General features: G+C 49.8%; 1 protein-coding gene across 1 annotated transcript in view; it reads right to left on the bottom strand.

The window, feature by feature from the left end:
• Positions 1–17,079, bottom strand: part of LOC119970602 (tight junction protein ZO-2-like) — a 103,989-nt gene extending 86,910 nt beyond the window's left edge. The window contains exons 1-3 of the mRNA XM_038805490.1: positions 16,841–17,079; positions 10,411–10,464; positions 8,184–8,308 (exon numbers count right to left, since the gene is read on the bottom strand). Of these exons, the coding sequence (XP_038661418.1) occupies positions 8,184–8,308; positions 10,411–10,464; positions 16,841–16,912 (251 nt within the window). The 5' untranslated portion in view covers positions 16,913–17,079. The remainder of the gene's footprint in view (positions 1–8,183; positions 8,309–10,410; positions 10,465–16,840) is intronic.
• Positions 17,080–17,337: the final 258 nt, after the last annotated feature.

Here is a 17,337-nt window from a genome sequence, read left to right as displayed (position 1 = left end):
CCAGACAGCCAAATTTCCCTATATCCCATATCCCCAACCTTTCTGAAGGAGCCTACCATGGGGAACCTTATCAAATGCCTTACTGAAATCCATATACACATCCACTGCCCAACCTTCATCAATGTGTCTCATCACATCCTCAAAGAATTCAATGAGGCTTGTGAGGCATGACCTGCCCCTCACAAAGCCATGCAGACTATTTTTAATCAAACTATGTTTTTCTAAACAATCATAAATCCTATCTCTCAGAATCCTTTCCAATATTTCGCTCACCACAGACGCAAGACTGACTGGTCTGTAATTCCCAGTGATTTCCCTATTCCCTTTCTTGAACAGGGGAATAACGTTCGCCTACCTCCAATCATCCGGTACTACTCCAGTGGAGAGCGAGGATGCAAAGATCATCGCCAACGGCGCAGCAATTTCCTCCCTTGCTTCCCGTAGTAACCTTGGGTATATCCCATCAGGCCCAGGGGACTTATCTATCCTGATGCTTTTCAACATTTCCAGCACATCCTTCTGGACATAAACCTGTTCGAGTCTATTAACCTGGTTCACACTGTTCTCATGGGCAACAAGGTCCCTCTCTCTGGTGAATACTGAAGCAAAGTATTCATTTAGGGCCTCTCCCATCTCCTCCGACTCTAGACACAAGTTCCCTCAACTTTCCCTGATCAGCCCTACTCTCACTCTGATCATCCTCTTATTTCTCACACAAGTGTAGAAAGCCTTGGGGTTTTCCCTAATCCTTCCTGCCAGGGCTTTTTTATGCCCCCTTCTAGCTCTCCTAAGTCCAGTTTTGAGTTCCTTCCTGGCTACGTAGTAACCCTCTAGACTGTGCCAGATCCTTGCTTCCTCAACCTTATGTAAGCCTCCTTCTTCCTCTTGACTAGAAGCTCCGCTTCTCTGGTCATCCAACGCTCTTCCACCTTACCATTCCTTCCTTGTCTCAGTGGGACAAAACTATCCAGCACTCGCAGCAAGTGCTCCTTAAACAACCCCCACATTACTGTTGTGTATTTCCCAGAGAACAACTGTTCCCACTTCATGCTCCTTAGCTCCTGTCTAATAGCAGTATAATTTCCCCATCCCCAATTAAATACCTTCCCATCCTGTCTGTTCCTATCCCTCTCCATGACTATGGTAAAAGTCAAGGAGGTGTGGTCGCTGTCACCGAAATGTTCTCCCACCGAGACATCTGGCACCTGGCCTGGTTCATTGCGAAGCACCATATTGAATATGGCCTCCCCCCTAGTCGTCCTATCTACATACTGAGTCAGGAAACCTTCCTGTACACATCTGACAAAATCTGCTCCATCCAAATCATTTGGACTAAGGAGATTCTAGTCAATATTAGAAAGTTGAAGTCACCCATCACAACAACTCTGTTACTTTTGCACCGTTCCAAGATCTGCCGCCCAATCTGTTCCTCCATCTCTCTGCTGCTATTGGGGGGTCAGTAGAAAACTCCCAATAAAGTGACTGCTCCTGTCTTGTTTCTGACTTGCACACATACTGACTCAGTAGACAGACCCTACTCGACTACCTCCTTTTCTGCAGCTGTGATGCACTCCCTAATTAACAGTGCCACTCCCCCTCCTCTTTTACCTCCCTCCCTATTCTTCTTAAAACATATAAACACCGGAACATCTAACAACCATTCCTGCCCCTGTGAAATCCATGTCTCCGTAATGGCCACAATATCGGAGATGCTTCCTCCTGTGGGGCATTCTAGAACAAGAGGTCAAAAGCTTAGGATAAGAGGTAGCAAATTTAAAACAGAGAGTTGAGGAGAAACTACTTCTCCCAAAGGGTTGTGAATCTGTGGAATTTGCTACCCCAGAGTGCGGTGGATGCTGGGACAGTGAGTAAATTTAAGGAGGAGTTAGACAGATTTCTAATTGGTAATGGGGTTGAAGGGTTATGGAGAATGGGCAGGACGGTGGAGTTAAGGCCAGGATTGAGATCATCTTGATCGAATGGCAGAGTAGATTCGATGGGTCAAATGGCCACATTCTGCTCCTATATCTTACCAATTTTTTGCAGAGGCATAAATCATGCCACAAGATCCTTACGGACCAACGTCGTAGGAAGGAAATGCCTCAAGTTTTTCAAGCTGGAACAGTTGAATTTAACATTTTTCGGTGTGTCATTTTAGTACAATTAACTACTTCAATCAATAACAATGATAGTGTTTGCTTCATTTTTTTTCTGATTGCTCAGAGCAGGTTCAAATAGAGCTAGCTGAGCAGATTAGAACTGCAATGCCTTTGGGGAGAGCACGTTGAGAATCCTTTAGCTCCTTAATTCACACATCTGGGAGTCTTGCAGCAATGTGGACTTGTCATAAAATAATGGTGTTAAAATAAAAAATGGGGGCGGCACGGTGATTAGCACTGCTGCCTCACGGCGCCGAGGTCCCGGGTTCGATCCCGGCTCTGGGTCACTGTCCATGTGGAGTTTGCACATTCTCCCAGTGTCTGTGTGGGTCTCACCCCCACAATGCAAACATGTGCAGGGTAGGTGGGTTGGCCACACTAAATTGTCCCTTAGTTGGGGAAAAAATTGGGTCCTCTAAATTAAAAAACAATTAAAACCTTAAATTTTAGTAACCTAATACGATTTATCAAAATCGAACTTTATAATTAGAAACACCCAACTTTATTAGGAACTTGTCTTTTTTTTTAAGGGGGCAGAGAGTGTAAGATATGTGCCAGAGAATGACAGGATTGAAGTTGAGACCCTCTCTTGTTTCAGAATGTTAATTTGTACATTTGAAACTTCAATCCTTTTTTAATTATTAGATTTTTCCAATTAAGGGGGCAATTTAGCATGGCCAATCCGCCTACTCTGCACATCTTTTTGGGTTGTGGGGGGGGGGGTGGAACCTATGCAGACACGGGGCAAATGTGCAAACTGCACACGGACAGTGACCCGGGGCTGGGCTCAAACCCGGGTCCTGGGCGCCGTGAGGCAACAGTGCTAACCACTGCGCCACCGTGCCGCATAAGGAACTTGTATCAATGAAGGAACCCTCACATAGTAAAATGTGAAGAACCCGGAATCAGACACTGTATCGAAAGATGCCAAGGTCGAGGGACCATTGCAAAATTGTCAAGTTTCGTAAGAAACTACTTGCAGCAGAGCGCTAAGACCTTTGGCCTGTTTGCAAGTCTGCTTGTACATGCAAAAACAGGACTGGCATATGTGGAACCCTAGGAGACAAGACCTTGGAAATGCCACGCTTTGATCCTCATGGCAAGTTCCTGATTGGTCAGGGAAAGTATCCTCACATAGTGGGCTAAGGACTAGTGGAATGAGGCAAGGGTTAATTGGATAACAAGCAGGATAAAGCATGCCCGCTCTTTGTCTTTGCGTGGCCGAGAGAAACCTTCCAGAGACAAAACAAACAGGTACAAGTCACAATCTTGCGTCCAATGTTGATACGCACAGTGATCAGTGGCCTTAATCTTTGCACATCCAGCAGCATGAAATGGATGCTGCCAGAACCTGAGTATTTCCACAAGTTTCTGTTTTTATTGCACTAAACAGTGCCTGCTTTGATTAACCGGTGAGTAACGCTGCAGGGGATGGCCAACTATTCAAACTTGACTTGGTCGAGCCCAAGTGAAAAAGAGATGGTGGGATTTATTTCCATGAGATTTTCAACCAACGTTGATACTCAGTCAGGGCTAAAGGGAAAGTTAGTGATGCAGAACTAACACAGCTGGTCTGGTACAAAACAACCAGTTAGACTGAGGGCTGTGACAGAGGAGTTTGTAAAATGCTGATAATTCCATTAATGCCGTTGTGGGAAAAGGTTTAATAGTGTTTTAACAGTGACCTAATTGATTACATCAGGGCTTCCCAAACTTGTTTCAAAAAGTATTTAAACAGATTTTTCAATATAACATCTTTACATCTATATCAGTTAACAATATTTAAATCTTTCAAACTCCTATCAACGCAATAAACAACTAATCCCCTAGACACCCACCGCCCCCAAACTCCCTAAAATACGACGATCAACTCCCTGAAATAGGAGATAAACGGCTACCACCTCAGATAAAACTTTCAGCCCACCCTCTCATTACATACTTGACTCTCCCTCTCCTCTTCTCTCTCCCTCTCCCCTCCCCTCTCTCCCCCTCCTTCCCCTCTCTCTCCCTCCCTCCCCTCTCTCCCTCCCTCTCTCTCTCTCCCTCCCTCTCTCTCTCTCTCCCTCCCTCCCTCTCTCTCTCTCCCTCTCTCTCTCTCTCTCTCTCCCTCTCTCCCTCCCTCCCCTCTCTCTCCCTCCCTCCCCTCTCTCTCTCCCTCCCTCCCCTCTCTCTCTCCCTCCCTCCCCCCTCTCTCCCTCCCTCCCCCCTCTCTCCCTCCCTCCCCTCTCTCTCCCTCCCTCCCCTCTCTCTCCCTCCCTCCCCTCTCTCTCCCTCTCTCTCCTCTCCCTCCCCTCTCTCTCTCTCCCTCCCTCCCCTCCCTCCCCTCTCTCTCTCTCCCTCCCTCCCCTCCCTCCCCTCTCTCCCCTCCCTCCCCTCTCTCTCTCTCCCTCCCTCCCCTCTCTCTCCCTCCCTCCCCTCTCTCTCCCTCCCTCCCCCCTCTCTCCCTCCCCTCTCTCTCTCTCCCTCCCCTCTCTCTCTCTCCCTCCCTCCCCTCCCTCCCCTCTCTCTCTCTCCCTCCCTCCCCTCTCTCTCCCTCCCTCCCCTCTCTCTCTCCCCTCCCTCCCCTCTCTCTCTCCCCTCCCTCCCCTCTCTCTCTCTCTCTCTCCCTCCCCTCTCTCTCTCTCTCCCTCCCTCCCCTCTCTCTCCCTCCCTCCCCTCTCTCTCCCTCCCTCCCCTCTCTCTCCCTCCCTCCCCTCTCTCTCCCTCCCTCCCTCCCCTCTCTCTCCCTCCCTCCCCTCTCTCTCCCTCCCTCCCGGTACAAAAACTCCTTCCAGTCACTGAACCATGCAAGCGGCACTGGGCGGGGCTGAACACTGCCAACCAATCAGAACTCGTCTTTGGGCTATTGAGGAAGCAAAGGCAATCTGCGTGGGTCTCACTCCCACAACCCAAGGGTAGGTGGATTGGCCACGCTAAATTGCCCTCTAATTGGAAAAGAAGAATTGGGTACTCTAAATTTTTACAAAAGGAAGCGAAGGCGAGAGCACTTGCCTTTGCTCCCGTCTGCAACTCCGTCAAGTCCCAGATCCCAAAATAGCCACCAAAGGATATGATTGCAAATCAACCCCAAAATGTTTTGACATGGTGCTGAAGAGACCCAGATGTTCACGAGCTTAGTGCAGGGCCACAACTTGTGTGTGTGTGTGTGTGTGTGTGTGTGTGTGTGCGTGTGTGCGTGCGGCACTGAGTCCCTAGCACACTGCTCGCACCTATGCTCTGCATCCGCAAAAATCCCACTCATTCGTTCCCTAGTCAAATGTGCCCTATGCACCACCTTGAATTGAATCACGCTGAGCCTAGTACACGAGAAGGTAGAGTTGACTGTGCGTAGAGTCTCGCTCCACACCCCTCCCTCAAACTGAAACAAAAATAGAAATCTGGGGAGGATATTCATTTGGACTGACTGAACCCTCCCTGCCAGAGTCTATGGGAGGTTATCTCATCTCTTTACGTTCTCCTTCACCACTTTAACCAGGTCCCCCAAATGTAACTTCTGCAACGAGGCCACCAGACCTCCAATAGTGAGGACAGTGGATACCCTTGTCTCGTGCCTCTCAGTTTCCCAAACTTTGAGCCGTGGAGCCCCTCATATCCTCGCACGAGCATCAGGGAACCACAAGGATTCTCATAATGTCACATCATCTGTGGACTGTGGGAGGAAACCGGAGCACTCGGAGGAAACCCACACAGACACGGGGACAACGTCCAAACTCCACACAGTCGCACAAGGTCGGAATTGAACCCAGTTCCCTGGTGCTGTGGTGCGGCAGTGCTAACCCACTGTGCCACCATGCCGCTCTGTTTGGCTCTTCCCGGCATTTTTCTTTAAATTTGGAATAATTAGAGTTAAAGTCACTCTGGAAGACAAGGTGGCATGTCAAACCTCCTCAGCCTCTCCAACGTTCTCAATTTTAAGACTTACCTAAGCCTATTCTTTTGACGAAACGTTTGGTCACCTGTCCTTGTGGCTTGTGTCAATTAAGTTTGAAAACTTCCTGTGAAAATGTCTTGGGACGTTTCACTAATCCAAACGCAAAGACCCGCCTGTTCAAATTTGGGCTCCCCACATTTAAAATAATTACGTGATGGAACGTGGGTGTCGCTGGCTAGGCCAGCATTTATTGCCCATCCCTAAATGCCCCTCGAGAAGGTGGTGGGTGAGCTGCCTTCTTGAAGCGCTCGAGTCCATGTGGTGTAGGTACACCCACGGTGCTGTTAGGGAGGGAGCTCCAGGATTTTAATCCAAGTGAACCCTGGGGGAGGAAATACCAGTTGCATCCAGGTTTCGATGGGATCTTCAACAGACTGAAAGGGAAAATCCTGACAAACATCCCACAAATTTGAAATAAAGAATGGAAAAACAGTGGAGTTGACAAAGTCACGCAGCACCGGAGGCCATTTGGCCCATCATTGTCTGTGCTGGCTCTTTGTAAAGAGCTATCTAACTGGTCCCACTCCCCTTGCTCTTTCAAATTCTCTCCAAGTATTTATCCAATTTTCCTTTTGCACATTACAATTCGATCCCCTTCCACCGCCCCGTCAAGCAGTGCCGTCAGGATCACAACTGTGCTGCATAAACACATTCCTCCCTGTTTCTCCTCAGATTCCTTTGCCAATTATCTTGTCAGAACTTGTGTTTCCTAATTATTGAATTCATTTTGAAATATCTCAGTTACCACACTTTAAATCCAAAGTCATTGAGCAATCATATGAGCCAGTGGGCAGGTTGATACAACATCTTCGTCTAGCCCAGCTTCGTCTCGCCCAAAGCAAAATACCGAGGAGGCTGGAAATCCAAAATAAATTCAACAGGTCTGGCAGTATCGGTGGGGAAACAAGAATTAACGGGTGGGATCTTACAGTGGGAAGTCCTTCCAGTATCCCCCCTCCCAAAAAAAAGATATGTCGGGGCTGGGGGAGAATACTGTCCATTTCAAGTCTCTCATCAGAACAAGATTGACCTAACATGTTTCACTTCCTGTTTTTATTACATTTGTCTAGCCCTTGGCCGAAATCGCTTTATCAGTGGCGAAGGAGATCACTGTTCTTAGTAATGTTTTTGCAGGATATCTCTTCATGGTCAGGTAACTGAAGAACTCTTCTATTCTTTGATATTGCTACAGGAATCTTTTACGTCCACCCCTGTGATGACATGCATAAAGCAAGTTTGTACATAATGTTACACACAACCTCCGACCGCTACCGTGGGCAGCATGGTAGCACAGTGGTTAGCACTGTGCCTTCACAGCACCAGGGTCCCAGGTTCGATTCCCTGCTGGGTCACTGCCTGTGCGGAGTCTGCACGTTCTCCCTGTGGGTTTCCTCCGGGTGCTCCGGTTTCCTCCCACAGTCCAAAGACGTGCACGTTAGGTGGATTGGCCACGCTAAATTGCCCTTGGTGTCCAAAAAGGTTAGGAGGGGTTATTGGGTTACGGGGATAGGGTGGAAGTGAGGGCTTAGGTGGGTCGGTGCAGATTCGATGGGCCGAATGGCCTCCTTCTGCACTGTATGTTATATGTTAATCCACTAGCTGGCAGTGTGAACCCACCACCTGACCCTGCGGCTGGGGAGTTGGGAGTAGGTCGTGTTGGAGGATCGACGTATTTCACAGCAGCTCTACAATAGTTAGTTAGTGTCAGTAGTTTATTATTTTATTTAGCCTAGTTCTCACGCAGTTGTTTCATTATAAATCATTTAAAGTAGATGTTCTGTAGTTCATCGTTCACTTTGGCCAGTCTACAGAACATGACACACTCCAGGGGACAGACTGAGCCTTCGAGAAAGGGCATTTCCTACAGTGCAGCACCCCCACGGTACACCTGGTGTCAGCCTGGATTTTGGGCTCAAGTCTCTGGGAGTGGGAGTGAAACCCTCTTGACTGAGAGGCAGTGTTACCCACAGAGTCACACCCACTACTCATTCTTTTTCTCAATCACACGTTGCAGGTCTATTCGAGCTCCCAGCCGTCATCGAGTCCACACCGTCAAAATGGAGGTTGTTCCCACCGCCACAAACATTACTCACTGCAGTAATCCGTCAGCAGGGCCTCCGTCCAAAACATCAGAGATAATAATGGAGGTTTCACCATTCTCAAAGTTAGGGTTATCTCTTCCTCCAGATACCGCAATGCCAAAGCCCCTCTTCGAGTCCTAAACAATTGGGGAAGAGGGGGAAAAAAAAAAGTTACATTTGCAAAACATTTCTGTGCATTTGAAAAACACACTTAGAATTAATAGGAAAAAATATGGAGGCAAAAAGATTTAAAATAAACAATAATTTCAGCCACTGAACACAAATCACTGCAGATGACGGATATTTTCTTTCCTAAAATCGCGATAAGCAAAAGGTAACTGTTGGGGCTAGCCAGGAGTTAATTAAATTGGGTAACGATTGATTTATCTCAACATTGTCCAGGAAACTTTCAACTGGAACCCATCTGACCAGCAGCTCGATCACTGGGTTATGGGTGAAACCCACATTGGGACCTCGAGACTCGAGATGGAACAGTGACACAGTGGTTAGCACTGCTGCCTCACAGCTCCAGGACCCGGGTTCGACTCCGATCTTGGGTCACTGTCTGTGCGAAGTCTGCACGTTCTCCCCATGTCTGCGTGGGTTTCCTCCGGGTGCTCCGGTTTCCTCCCACAGTTCAAAGATTTGCAGGCTAGGTGGATTGGCCATGCTAAATTCCAACTTATTGTCCAAAGATGTGCAAGTCAGGTTACGGGGATCGGGCAGGGAGAGGTGCCAGTACATTAACAGCAATGGTGTTCAAAAGGCATCTTGAGAAATACATGGATAGGATGGGGATAGAGGGATACGGCACAAGGAAGTGCTGAGGGTTTTGGCCAAGGTTGGTATCATGACCGGCACAGACTTGGAGGGCCGAAGGGCCTGTTCCTGTGCTGTACTGTCCTTACGATGGGCTGAATGGCCTACTGCACTGGAGGGATCCTATGATTTCCTGAAGCAGGGTGTATCACCTTGTAGAAAATGCATCTTTTAACTTCATAAAACATAGGGAGATGTTGTAGCGATACATTCTTTAATAATTCGTTTGCAGCTTCAAGTACCACTGATTTTTAATTGCCTTCGAGACGTTGGTGGTGAGCCGCCTTCTCGAATACAACTGAAAGGGCTCGCTCGGCCACTTCAGGAGGCAATTAAGAGTCTATCGCATTACTGTGGATCTGGAGTCACATGTAGGCCAGACCAGGTAAGGATGGCAGATTTCCTTCCCTAAAGATCATCAGCGAAGGACATAGAACATACAGTGCTGGAGGCCATTCGGCCCATCGAGTCTGCACCGACCCACATTAAACCCTCACAGACACTATCCCCGTAACCCAATAACCCTCCTAACCTTTTTGGACACCAAGAGCAATTTAGCGTGGCCAATCCACCTAACCTGCACATTTTTGGACTGTGGGAGGAAACCGGAGCACCCGGAGGAACCCACGCAGACACAGGGAGAACGTGCCAGACTCCACACAGTGACCCAGCGGGGAATCGAACCTGGGACCCAGACGCTGTGAAGCCACCGTGCTATCCACTTGTGCTACCGTGCTGCCCCTGGGAGACAGCTTGTTGTTGTTTTTTTTTAAAAAAGAGCAGTCCAGTAGCTTCCTGGTCACCATTACGGGACACGTTCTGGGTTTATTTGATGAACCAAATTCAGATTTCCCTCCCTCAGTGGGGTTCGAACTCCAGTTGAACTGCAGATTAGCACAGGCTCTGAGATTATTAGGCCAGCAGCATTACCATTATGCGACCAAATACTCAGCTGTGTGAGAAAGTACACGCACGGAGTCAGCTGGCAAGAGAAATGTGGTAGAGGGTGATGGTCAAGGGTTTGATTCTAAGAGTTTGATGAAAAGATCAATTCCGACGTGCAAAACCGAAGTCATTGACAGGGTACGTGTAAAGGGGGAGTAAGTGATGCTTAAATAAAATAGGATTGATAAGAAAACCTATTTTTTAAATTTGAGAGAGAGAGAGAGAGAGAGACCACAGAAACAATCAAAAATCTCTGGCACAAAAGGAGTACGAGAGGCAGATCAAAAGAAATATCCCCAGAATGAACGAAAACAATATCAAGCTTTAAAGATTGTTTAACAGCAGGGGTCACGTTCACATGGGCTTGTTTTTTCAATGGAGGGTTCCCATGGGTACATGGATTGAACCCACCCCACCGTTCAGTTTGATCATCCCGATTTGGATCAGAATTTGACGAAAAAAGGGAAGGACTTACTTTCTGTAGAGTCACAGTAAACTGCTCCCATATCACCTCCTCCATTACTGTGGTCTGTGGAAAGACAGTAACACTCTTAGCTTAAACATAACATGGCAGAAGTATGAACAAAACATTAACAGGCCGTGCAACCCAATTGGTCCCCGTCAATATTTATGCTCCACACCAGGTTCCTCCTACCCCACCCCATTTCAAAACTGAAATTCTCTGCCCAAATGCAGTGCTGAGCATTATCGTGTCTCTCTACATTAGCTGACTACCAACCCCAAACTGTTTTGAGACAGCAAAACATTTCCCCAACTGGAAAACAGTTTGTCCCATATGCTCAATGGTGGGAGCGGCTTGGGAATAATGCACATCTGCAGCTATTGAGCACAGCGCTGTGCAAAGAAATAGCCTTTACACCAAAAGACGACATCGGAAGGGTTTATTTTTGGTCCCCACCCAACTATCCCACACAAGGTACATATCCCAGTGTGCTGTTGTCTCAGAATATTGCCACCAACCCAAATGCATCCCGACATCCCAAAAGACAATGGGAGGGATTCTCCGTCCTGCCAGCCGGCCAATGGGACTTCCATTGGGTGCCCCCCCCCTCCCCCCCAGGGTGCTCCCCCCCCTCCCCCCCCCCCAACGCCGTCGGGAAATCCCTGGGCGTGAATGCGCTGCCGGCGAAGCGGAGGATTGCGCCGACGGAGAATCCCACCCAATGACTTTTCTTGCAAACCGGTATGAACCCCACTCCAGAGACCAGAGTACAGAACCCAGGCTGATCCTTCCAGGGCTGTGCGACACTCCCTCAGTACCTTCCATTAAACAGATTTTAATATCTGGCCCCTCAGAGGAATGGAAAGCATCCTGTCACTTATTCAGACAAGTTGGCAGGTTCTCCCCGATATCCTGCTCAGTATTTATCCATCCACCAACATCACTAAAAACAACTCATCTGGTCATCATCACATTGCCGATTCTTTAGTTTTAGTTGGGGGACATTACAAATTAATATTCGTATTCTGCCAACATTTGTATGGCGAGTGTTTGCTAAACTAGATTTGAGCGGCTCAAATCGTAATCCTTTAAAGAAAATCCAATTAAAGGGCAATTTAGCATGGCCAATCCACCTACCCTGCACATCTTTGGGTTGTGGGGGTGAGACCCACGCAGACACGGGGAGAATGTGCAAACACCACATGGATCGTGATCCACGGTGGCACAAGTGGTCAGCACTGCTACCTCACATCTCCAGGGTCCCGGGTTCAACTCCAAACCTTGGGCGACTGTCTGTGTGGAGTCTGCACGTTCGCTCCGTGTCTGCGTGGGTTTCCTCCGGGTGCTCCGGTTTCCTCCCACAGTCCAAAGATGTGCAGGTTAGGTGGATTGGCCATGATAAATTGCCCTTAGTGTCCAAAAGGATAGGTGGAGTTGCTGGGTTTTGGGGATAGGGTCGGGGCATGGGGGCTCTTTCAGAGCGTCGGTGCAGACTCGATGGGCCGAATGACCTCCTTCTGCACTGTAGTTATTTTATGACGCGGGGCCGGGATCGAACCCAGGTCCTCAGCGCCATGAGGCAGCAGTGCTAACCACTGCACCACAGTTACGCCCCTGAAATTGTAATCCTGATAATGTAAACCTATAAATACAACAGATATGGCCTCTTACAGACACCAAAGAGCTGCCGAGCGTTCCAGGATGTGTGTTGTATGTGGGATCCTTTACAAATTTACTGCTAACATATAGTTAGTGTTATATTGTTGGAAATGTGGCAGTTTAGTGTTTCTGGATGTCCAGAGGTCATGAAAGGTGCTATATAAATGCAGGTTCTACCTTTTTTTTAAAGAAATGTGAAAAACAATTCCACCAAGATTTGACCATTGAACTCTGTGCACTTGCAATGTGCACTTGCAATGACACAACACTACCTGGGGTTTGAAAACCACCCCAATAGAGCACAGCATTTTCACCATGTGGGAATCCACGAGTTAAAGAACAAAAGTTGCAAATGCTAACAATCCGAACCATAAAATGCTGGAAACACACAGGTGACCCGCATTTGTGAGAGATTAAAGGGAGCGTCAGAGTTGGGCAGTGTCCTTCAAAATTCTCTTAACTTTTACTGCACAGGAACGGGCCGTTCCAACTGCTCCGTGTCAGCGACTATGATCCACATGAGCCTCCCCCCAATCCACCGCAGCTCCTCACCCCGTCGACCCACCCCTCCCTCCTCACCCCATCGACCCACCCGTAGCTTCTCACCCCATCAACCCACCCCTCCCTCCTCGCCCCGTCAACCCACCCCTCCCTCCTCGCCCCGTCAACCCACCCCTCCCTCCTCGCCCCGTCAACCCACCCCTCCCTCCTCGCCCCATCAACCCACCCTTAGCACCTCGCCCCGTCAACCCACCCCTCCCTCCTCACCCCGTCAACCCACCCCTCCCTCCTCGCCCCGTCAACCCACCCCTCCCTCCTCGCCCCGTCAACCCACCCCTCCCTCCTCGCCCCGTCAACCCACCCCTCCCTCCTCGCCCCGTCAACCCACCCTTAGCACCTCGCCCCGTCAACCTACCCCTCCCTCCTCGCCCCGTCAACCCACCCCTCCCTCCTCGCCCCGTCAACCCACCCTTAGCACCTCGCCCCATCAACCCACCCCTCCCTCCTCGCCCGTCAACCCACCCCTCCCTCCTCGCCCCGTCAACCCACCCCTCCCTCCTCGCCCCGTCAACCCACCCCTCCCTCCTCGCCCCGTCAACCCACCCCTCCCTCCTCGCCCCGTCAACCCACCCCTCCCTCCTCGCCCCGTCAACCCACCCCTCCCTCCTCGCCCCGTCAACCCACCCCTCCCTCCTCGCCCCGTCAACCCACCCCTCCCTCCTCGTCCCATCAACCCACCCTTAGCACCTCGCCCCGTCAACCCACCCCTCCCTCCTCACCCCGTCAACCCACCCCTCCCTCCTCGCCCCGTCAACCCACCCCTCCCTCCTCGCCCCGTCAACCCACCCCTCCCTCCTCGCCCCGTCAACCCACCCCTCCCTCCTCGCCCCGTCAACCTACCCCTCCCTCCTCGCCCCGTCAACCCACCCCTCCCTCCTCGCCCCGTCAACCCACCCTTAGCACCTCGCCCCATCAACCCACCCCTCCCTCCTCGCCCCGTCAACCCACCCCTCCCTCCTCGCCCCGTCAACCCACCCCTCCCTCCTCGCCCCGTCAACCCACCCCTCCCTCCTCGCCCCGTCAACCCACCCCTCCCTCCTCGCCCCGTCAACCCACCCCTCCCTCCTCGCCCCGTCAACCCACCCCTCCCTCCTCGCCCCGTCAACCCACCCCTCCCTCCTCGCCCCGTCAACCCACCCCTCCCTCCTCGCCCCGTCAACCCACCCCTCCCTCCTCGCCCCGTCAACCCACCCCTCCCTCCTCGCCCCGTCAACCCACCCCTCCCTCCTCGCCCCGTCAACCCACCCCTCCCTCCTCGCCCCGTCAACCCACCCCTCCCTCCTCGCCCCGTCAACCCACCCCTCCCTCCTCGCCCCGTCAACCCACCCCTCCCTCCTCGCCCCGTCAACCCACCCCTCCCTCCTCGCCCCGTCAACCCACCCCTCCCTCCTCGCCCAGTCAGGTGGATTGGCCATGCTAAATTGCCCGTAGTGTCCTAATAAAAGTAAGGTTAAGGGGGGGGTTGTTGGGGTACGGGTATAGGGTGGATACGTGGGTTTGAGTAGGGTGATCATTGCTCGGCACAACATCGAGGGCCGAAGGGCCTGTTCTGTGCTGTACTGTTCTATGTTCTACTGTTCTATGTTCTAACCCACCTATCCTGCCCCACCCTGAGAACCCACCTTCTCCTCCTTTCCCCCAGTAAGTTAATCTCTTTTCCCCTCAAGTGTATCTATGGTAAACAATTACTCATTGGGTTAACAAATTCCACATTCTCAGCCAACAAAGTTTCTCCCAAATACCCCACTGCATGTATTAATTAATATTTATCACCAGAGTCTCGTACAAGAGACTGTTATGGATGAAAGAAATGTTAAATGTTCCCGATCAGTAGGTGCTACCTAACTGCAGAGGGGTTTCCAGCTCACTGTACTCACAGAGGTGGCCTGTCATCAGCTGGTGGCGAGATCTCCCAATCCCGCTGCTGTCAACGGGGGGGGGTTTCCCCCTTGTTCGCACCTTCCGCCGAACCGTAGCTCCCGCTGGCAGGAACAACCAGAATATCACGCCCATAGAAACTGTACCCCAGTTCAAACCTTTATCCAAACAGACTAGTGGAGGTTGGCATTGTTGCATTTTCTTTACAACCGTAACCCTCCTAGTACACCAAAATATACAGCAGAGAAACAGGCCATTCAGCCCATCTGGTCCTTGTCAGTATTTCTGTGCCACACAAGACCCTCCCCCGTCCCTTTACCTCCCTGACTGCACATCTTTCTATTCCTTGCTCCTTCACTGGCATTTTTGCACCCTCCTCAATATATCTATACCGTTCGCCGCTTGGGTTAGCACACTATCCTCTGGGAAAATAGATGCATTTGAATTCATTATTAGATTTCGTGACCATCTCATGTTGCTACGTTTAGACTTCGGCCACAGAAACTGCTGAGTGTATATCTTCAGCACTTTATCCCTCTTACTTTGGCTCCGTTGCTAGCTTTTAACATCTTAGCGTTTCCGCGCTACGCACGACAGAAAATGAATGGAGTCCGTGATGGATGACTGGACATCAAACACAAGGCATATTCAATAGATACCACCTCCTCATTCGACAGAGCTTCCTTAAAGTGTCATAGCCGAGATGGTACACAACAGACAATGAAAAGAGGCGAACACACAAAGGTTTCCTTCAAGGTTACGTCTTTTTAAAAATGCAAACTTTTAGACCTATCAGGTGCCAAAAATATAGAACATAGAACAGTACAGCACAGAACAGGCCCTTCGGCCCTCGATGTTGTGCCGAGCAATGATCACCCTACTCAAACCCACGTATCCACCCTATACCCGTAACCCAACAACCCCCCTCTTAACCTTACTTTTTACACTACGGGCAATTTAGCATGGCCAATCCACCTAACCCGCACATCTTTGGACTGTGGGAGGAAACCGGAGCACCCGGAGGAAACCCACGCACACACGGGGAGGACGAGCAGACTCCGCACAGACAGTGACCCAGCCGGGAATCGAACCTGGGACCCTGGAGCTGTGAAGCATTTATGCTAACCACCATGCTACCGTGCGAATATAATTCACCAATGCGTCTCCAATCTTTACACAAAAACCTCAAGAATGGCCAATTCTTGTAATCGTTCCCAGTAACCAGATATTTTTATTCTGTTTAGATGGCAAATGACGAAGAATGAAATGAAATGAAAATCACTTATTGTCACGAGTAGGATTCAATGAAGTTACTGTGAAAAGCCCCCAGTCACCACATTCCGGCGCCTGTTCGGGGAGGCTGTTACGCGAATGGAACCGTGCTGCTGGCCTGCTTGGTCTGCTTTCAAAGCCAGCGATTTAGCCCTGAGGGAAGACGAGGGATTTTTTTTTTTCCAAAGTCGCTGCCTGAAAGTGCAGCAGAAGCAGATCGTAGAATTTACAGTGCAGAAGGCGGCCATCCGGCCCATCGAGTCTGCACCAGCCCTTGGAAAGAGCACCCTACTCAAGCCCACACTTCCACCCTAACCCTGTAACCCCACTTAACTTAACCTTTTTGGATACTACGGGCAATTTATCACGGCCAATCCACCTAACCTGCAAGTCTTTGCACTGTGGGAGGAAACCGGAGCACCCGGAGGAAACCCACGCACACACGGGGAGAATGTGCAGACTCCGCACAGACAGTGACCCAAGCCGGGAATCGAACCTGGGACTCTGGAGCTGTGAAGCAACTATGCTGACCACTGTGCTACCGTCCTGCCCCAATAGCAGATCTAATAGCAACTTTCAAAGGGAATAGGATGAGTGATTGGGGGAAATGTGTTCACCGACATGGGGCAAGAGTAGGGCGAGTGGGACTCATTAGATAACCCTTTCAAAACAAGAGTCAACACCCATACGATGGACCAAATGGCCTCCTGTGGTTTCCCATTGACACAATAATCCATCGGGTGAAGTTTCAAACTTGGAAAATCAGACACGCACGCCGACGATTTTAAGAAAAGCGGTGCACATATTTTCAACTATTCAGAGTTTGGCTAAAAAAAAAATGTGTCACATTACTTGCAAGCTGAAGCTGTCTGTGCAAAGAAAAATAGTTGCCATCACAACAATTAATCTCTTAATTAGGCATTGCACCAGTTTAAACTGTCGCGGATGATCACCAGGCAGAATGTTCAACTTAAACAGGCACCAGCCACCGTTAACAGGGCAGAAAGAAACACAAACTACAGACAACGGCAAATGAAATGTTCGCAAAGCAGAGGAAGGCAAAGAGACTCACAAGGCCGCTGTAGAGTTTGAAGGAATGCATCAAATTGGCCCATTTTCTCTGCAGCGTTTGTATGGACTTCATACTGAGATGCAACGTTGCAGTGGAGCGATCACCTCCAGCTATAGTCAGTCCCAGCCTCGGGAATCAACCATTTCCAGAAATCATTGAGCTAGATTATGTAAGCTTTAATACACTGCCGCCCTACATGAAGCGCAAATCCTGCCAGTTGCAATTGTACTGGGGAGGCAAAACAGCTCATTCAGGACACAAGTCAGTCGTAATCGCAACCTTGGCCGCAACACTGAATTTAGGACATTTTACACTGTACATACTAAGTAGGGGCTACGTCGCGCAAGGATGGGAAAAAAATAATTTTCTTCTCTTCCAAGGTTAATGCTCATCTTTTCCAGATACACTGCCTACTCGTCGTTCAACTCAAAATGGATCCTGCTTTTTTTTTAAAAATCCACTGCAATTATATTTTTTTGGGGGGGGAAAAAAAAAAG

The sequence above is a fragment of the Scyliorhinus canicula genome, chromosome 8, assembly GCF_902713615.1.
Source record: "Scyliorhinus canicula chromosome 8, sScyCan1.1, whole genome shotgun sequence".
NCBI lineage: Eukaryota > Metazoa > Chordata > Chondrichthyes > Carcharhiniformes > Scyliorhinidae > Scyliorhinus > Scyliorhinus canicula.
The sequence above is the reverse complement of the archived record's forward strand: the minus strand, read 5'-3'. Positions and strand labels throughout refer to the sequence as shown.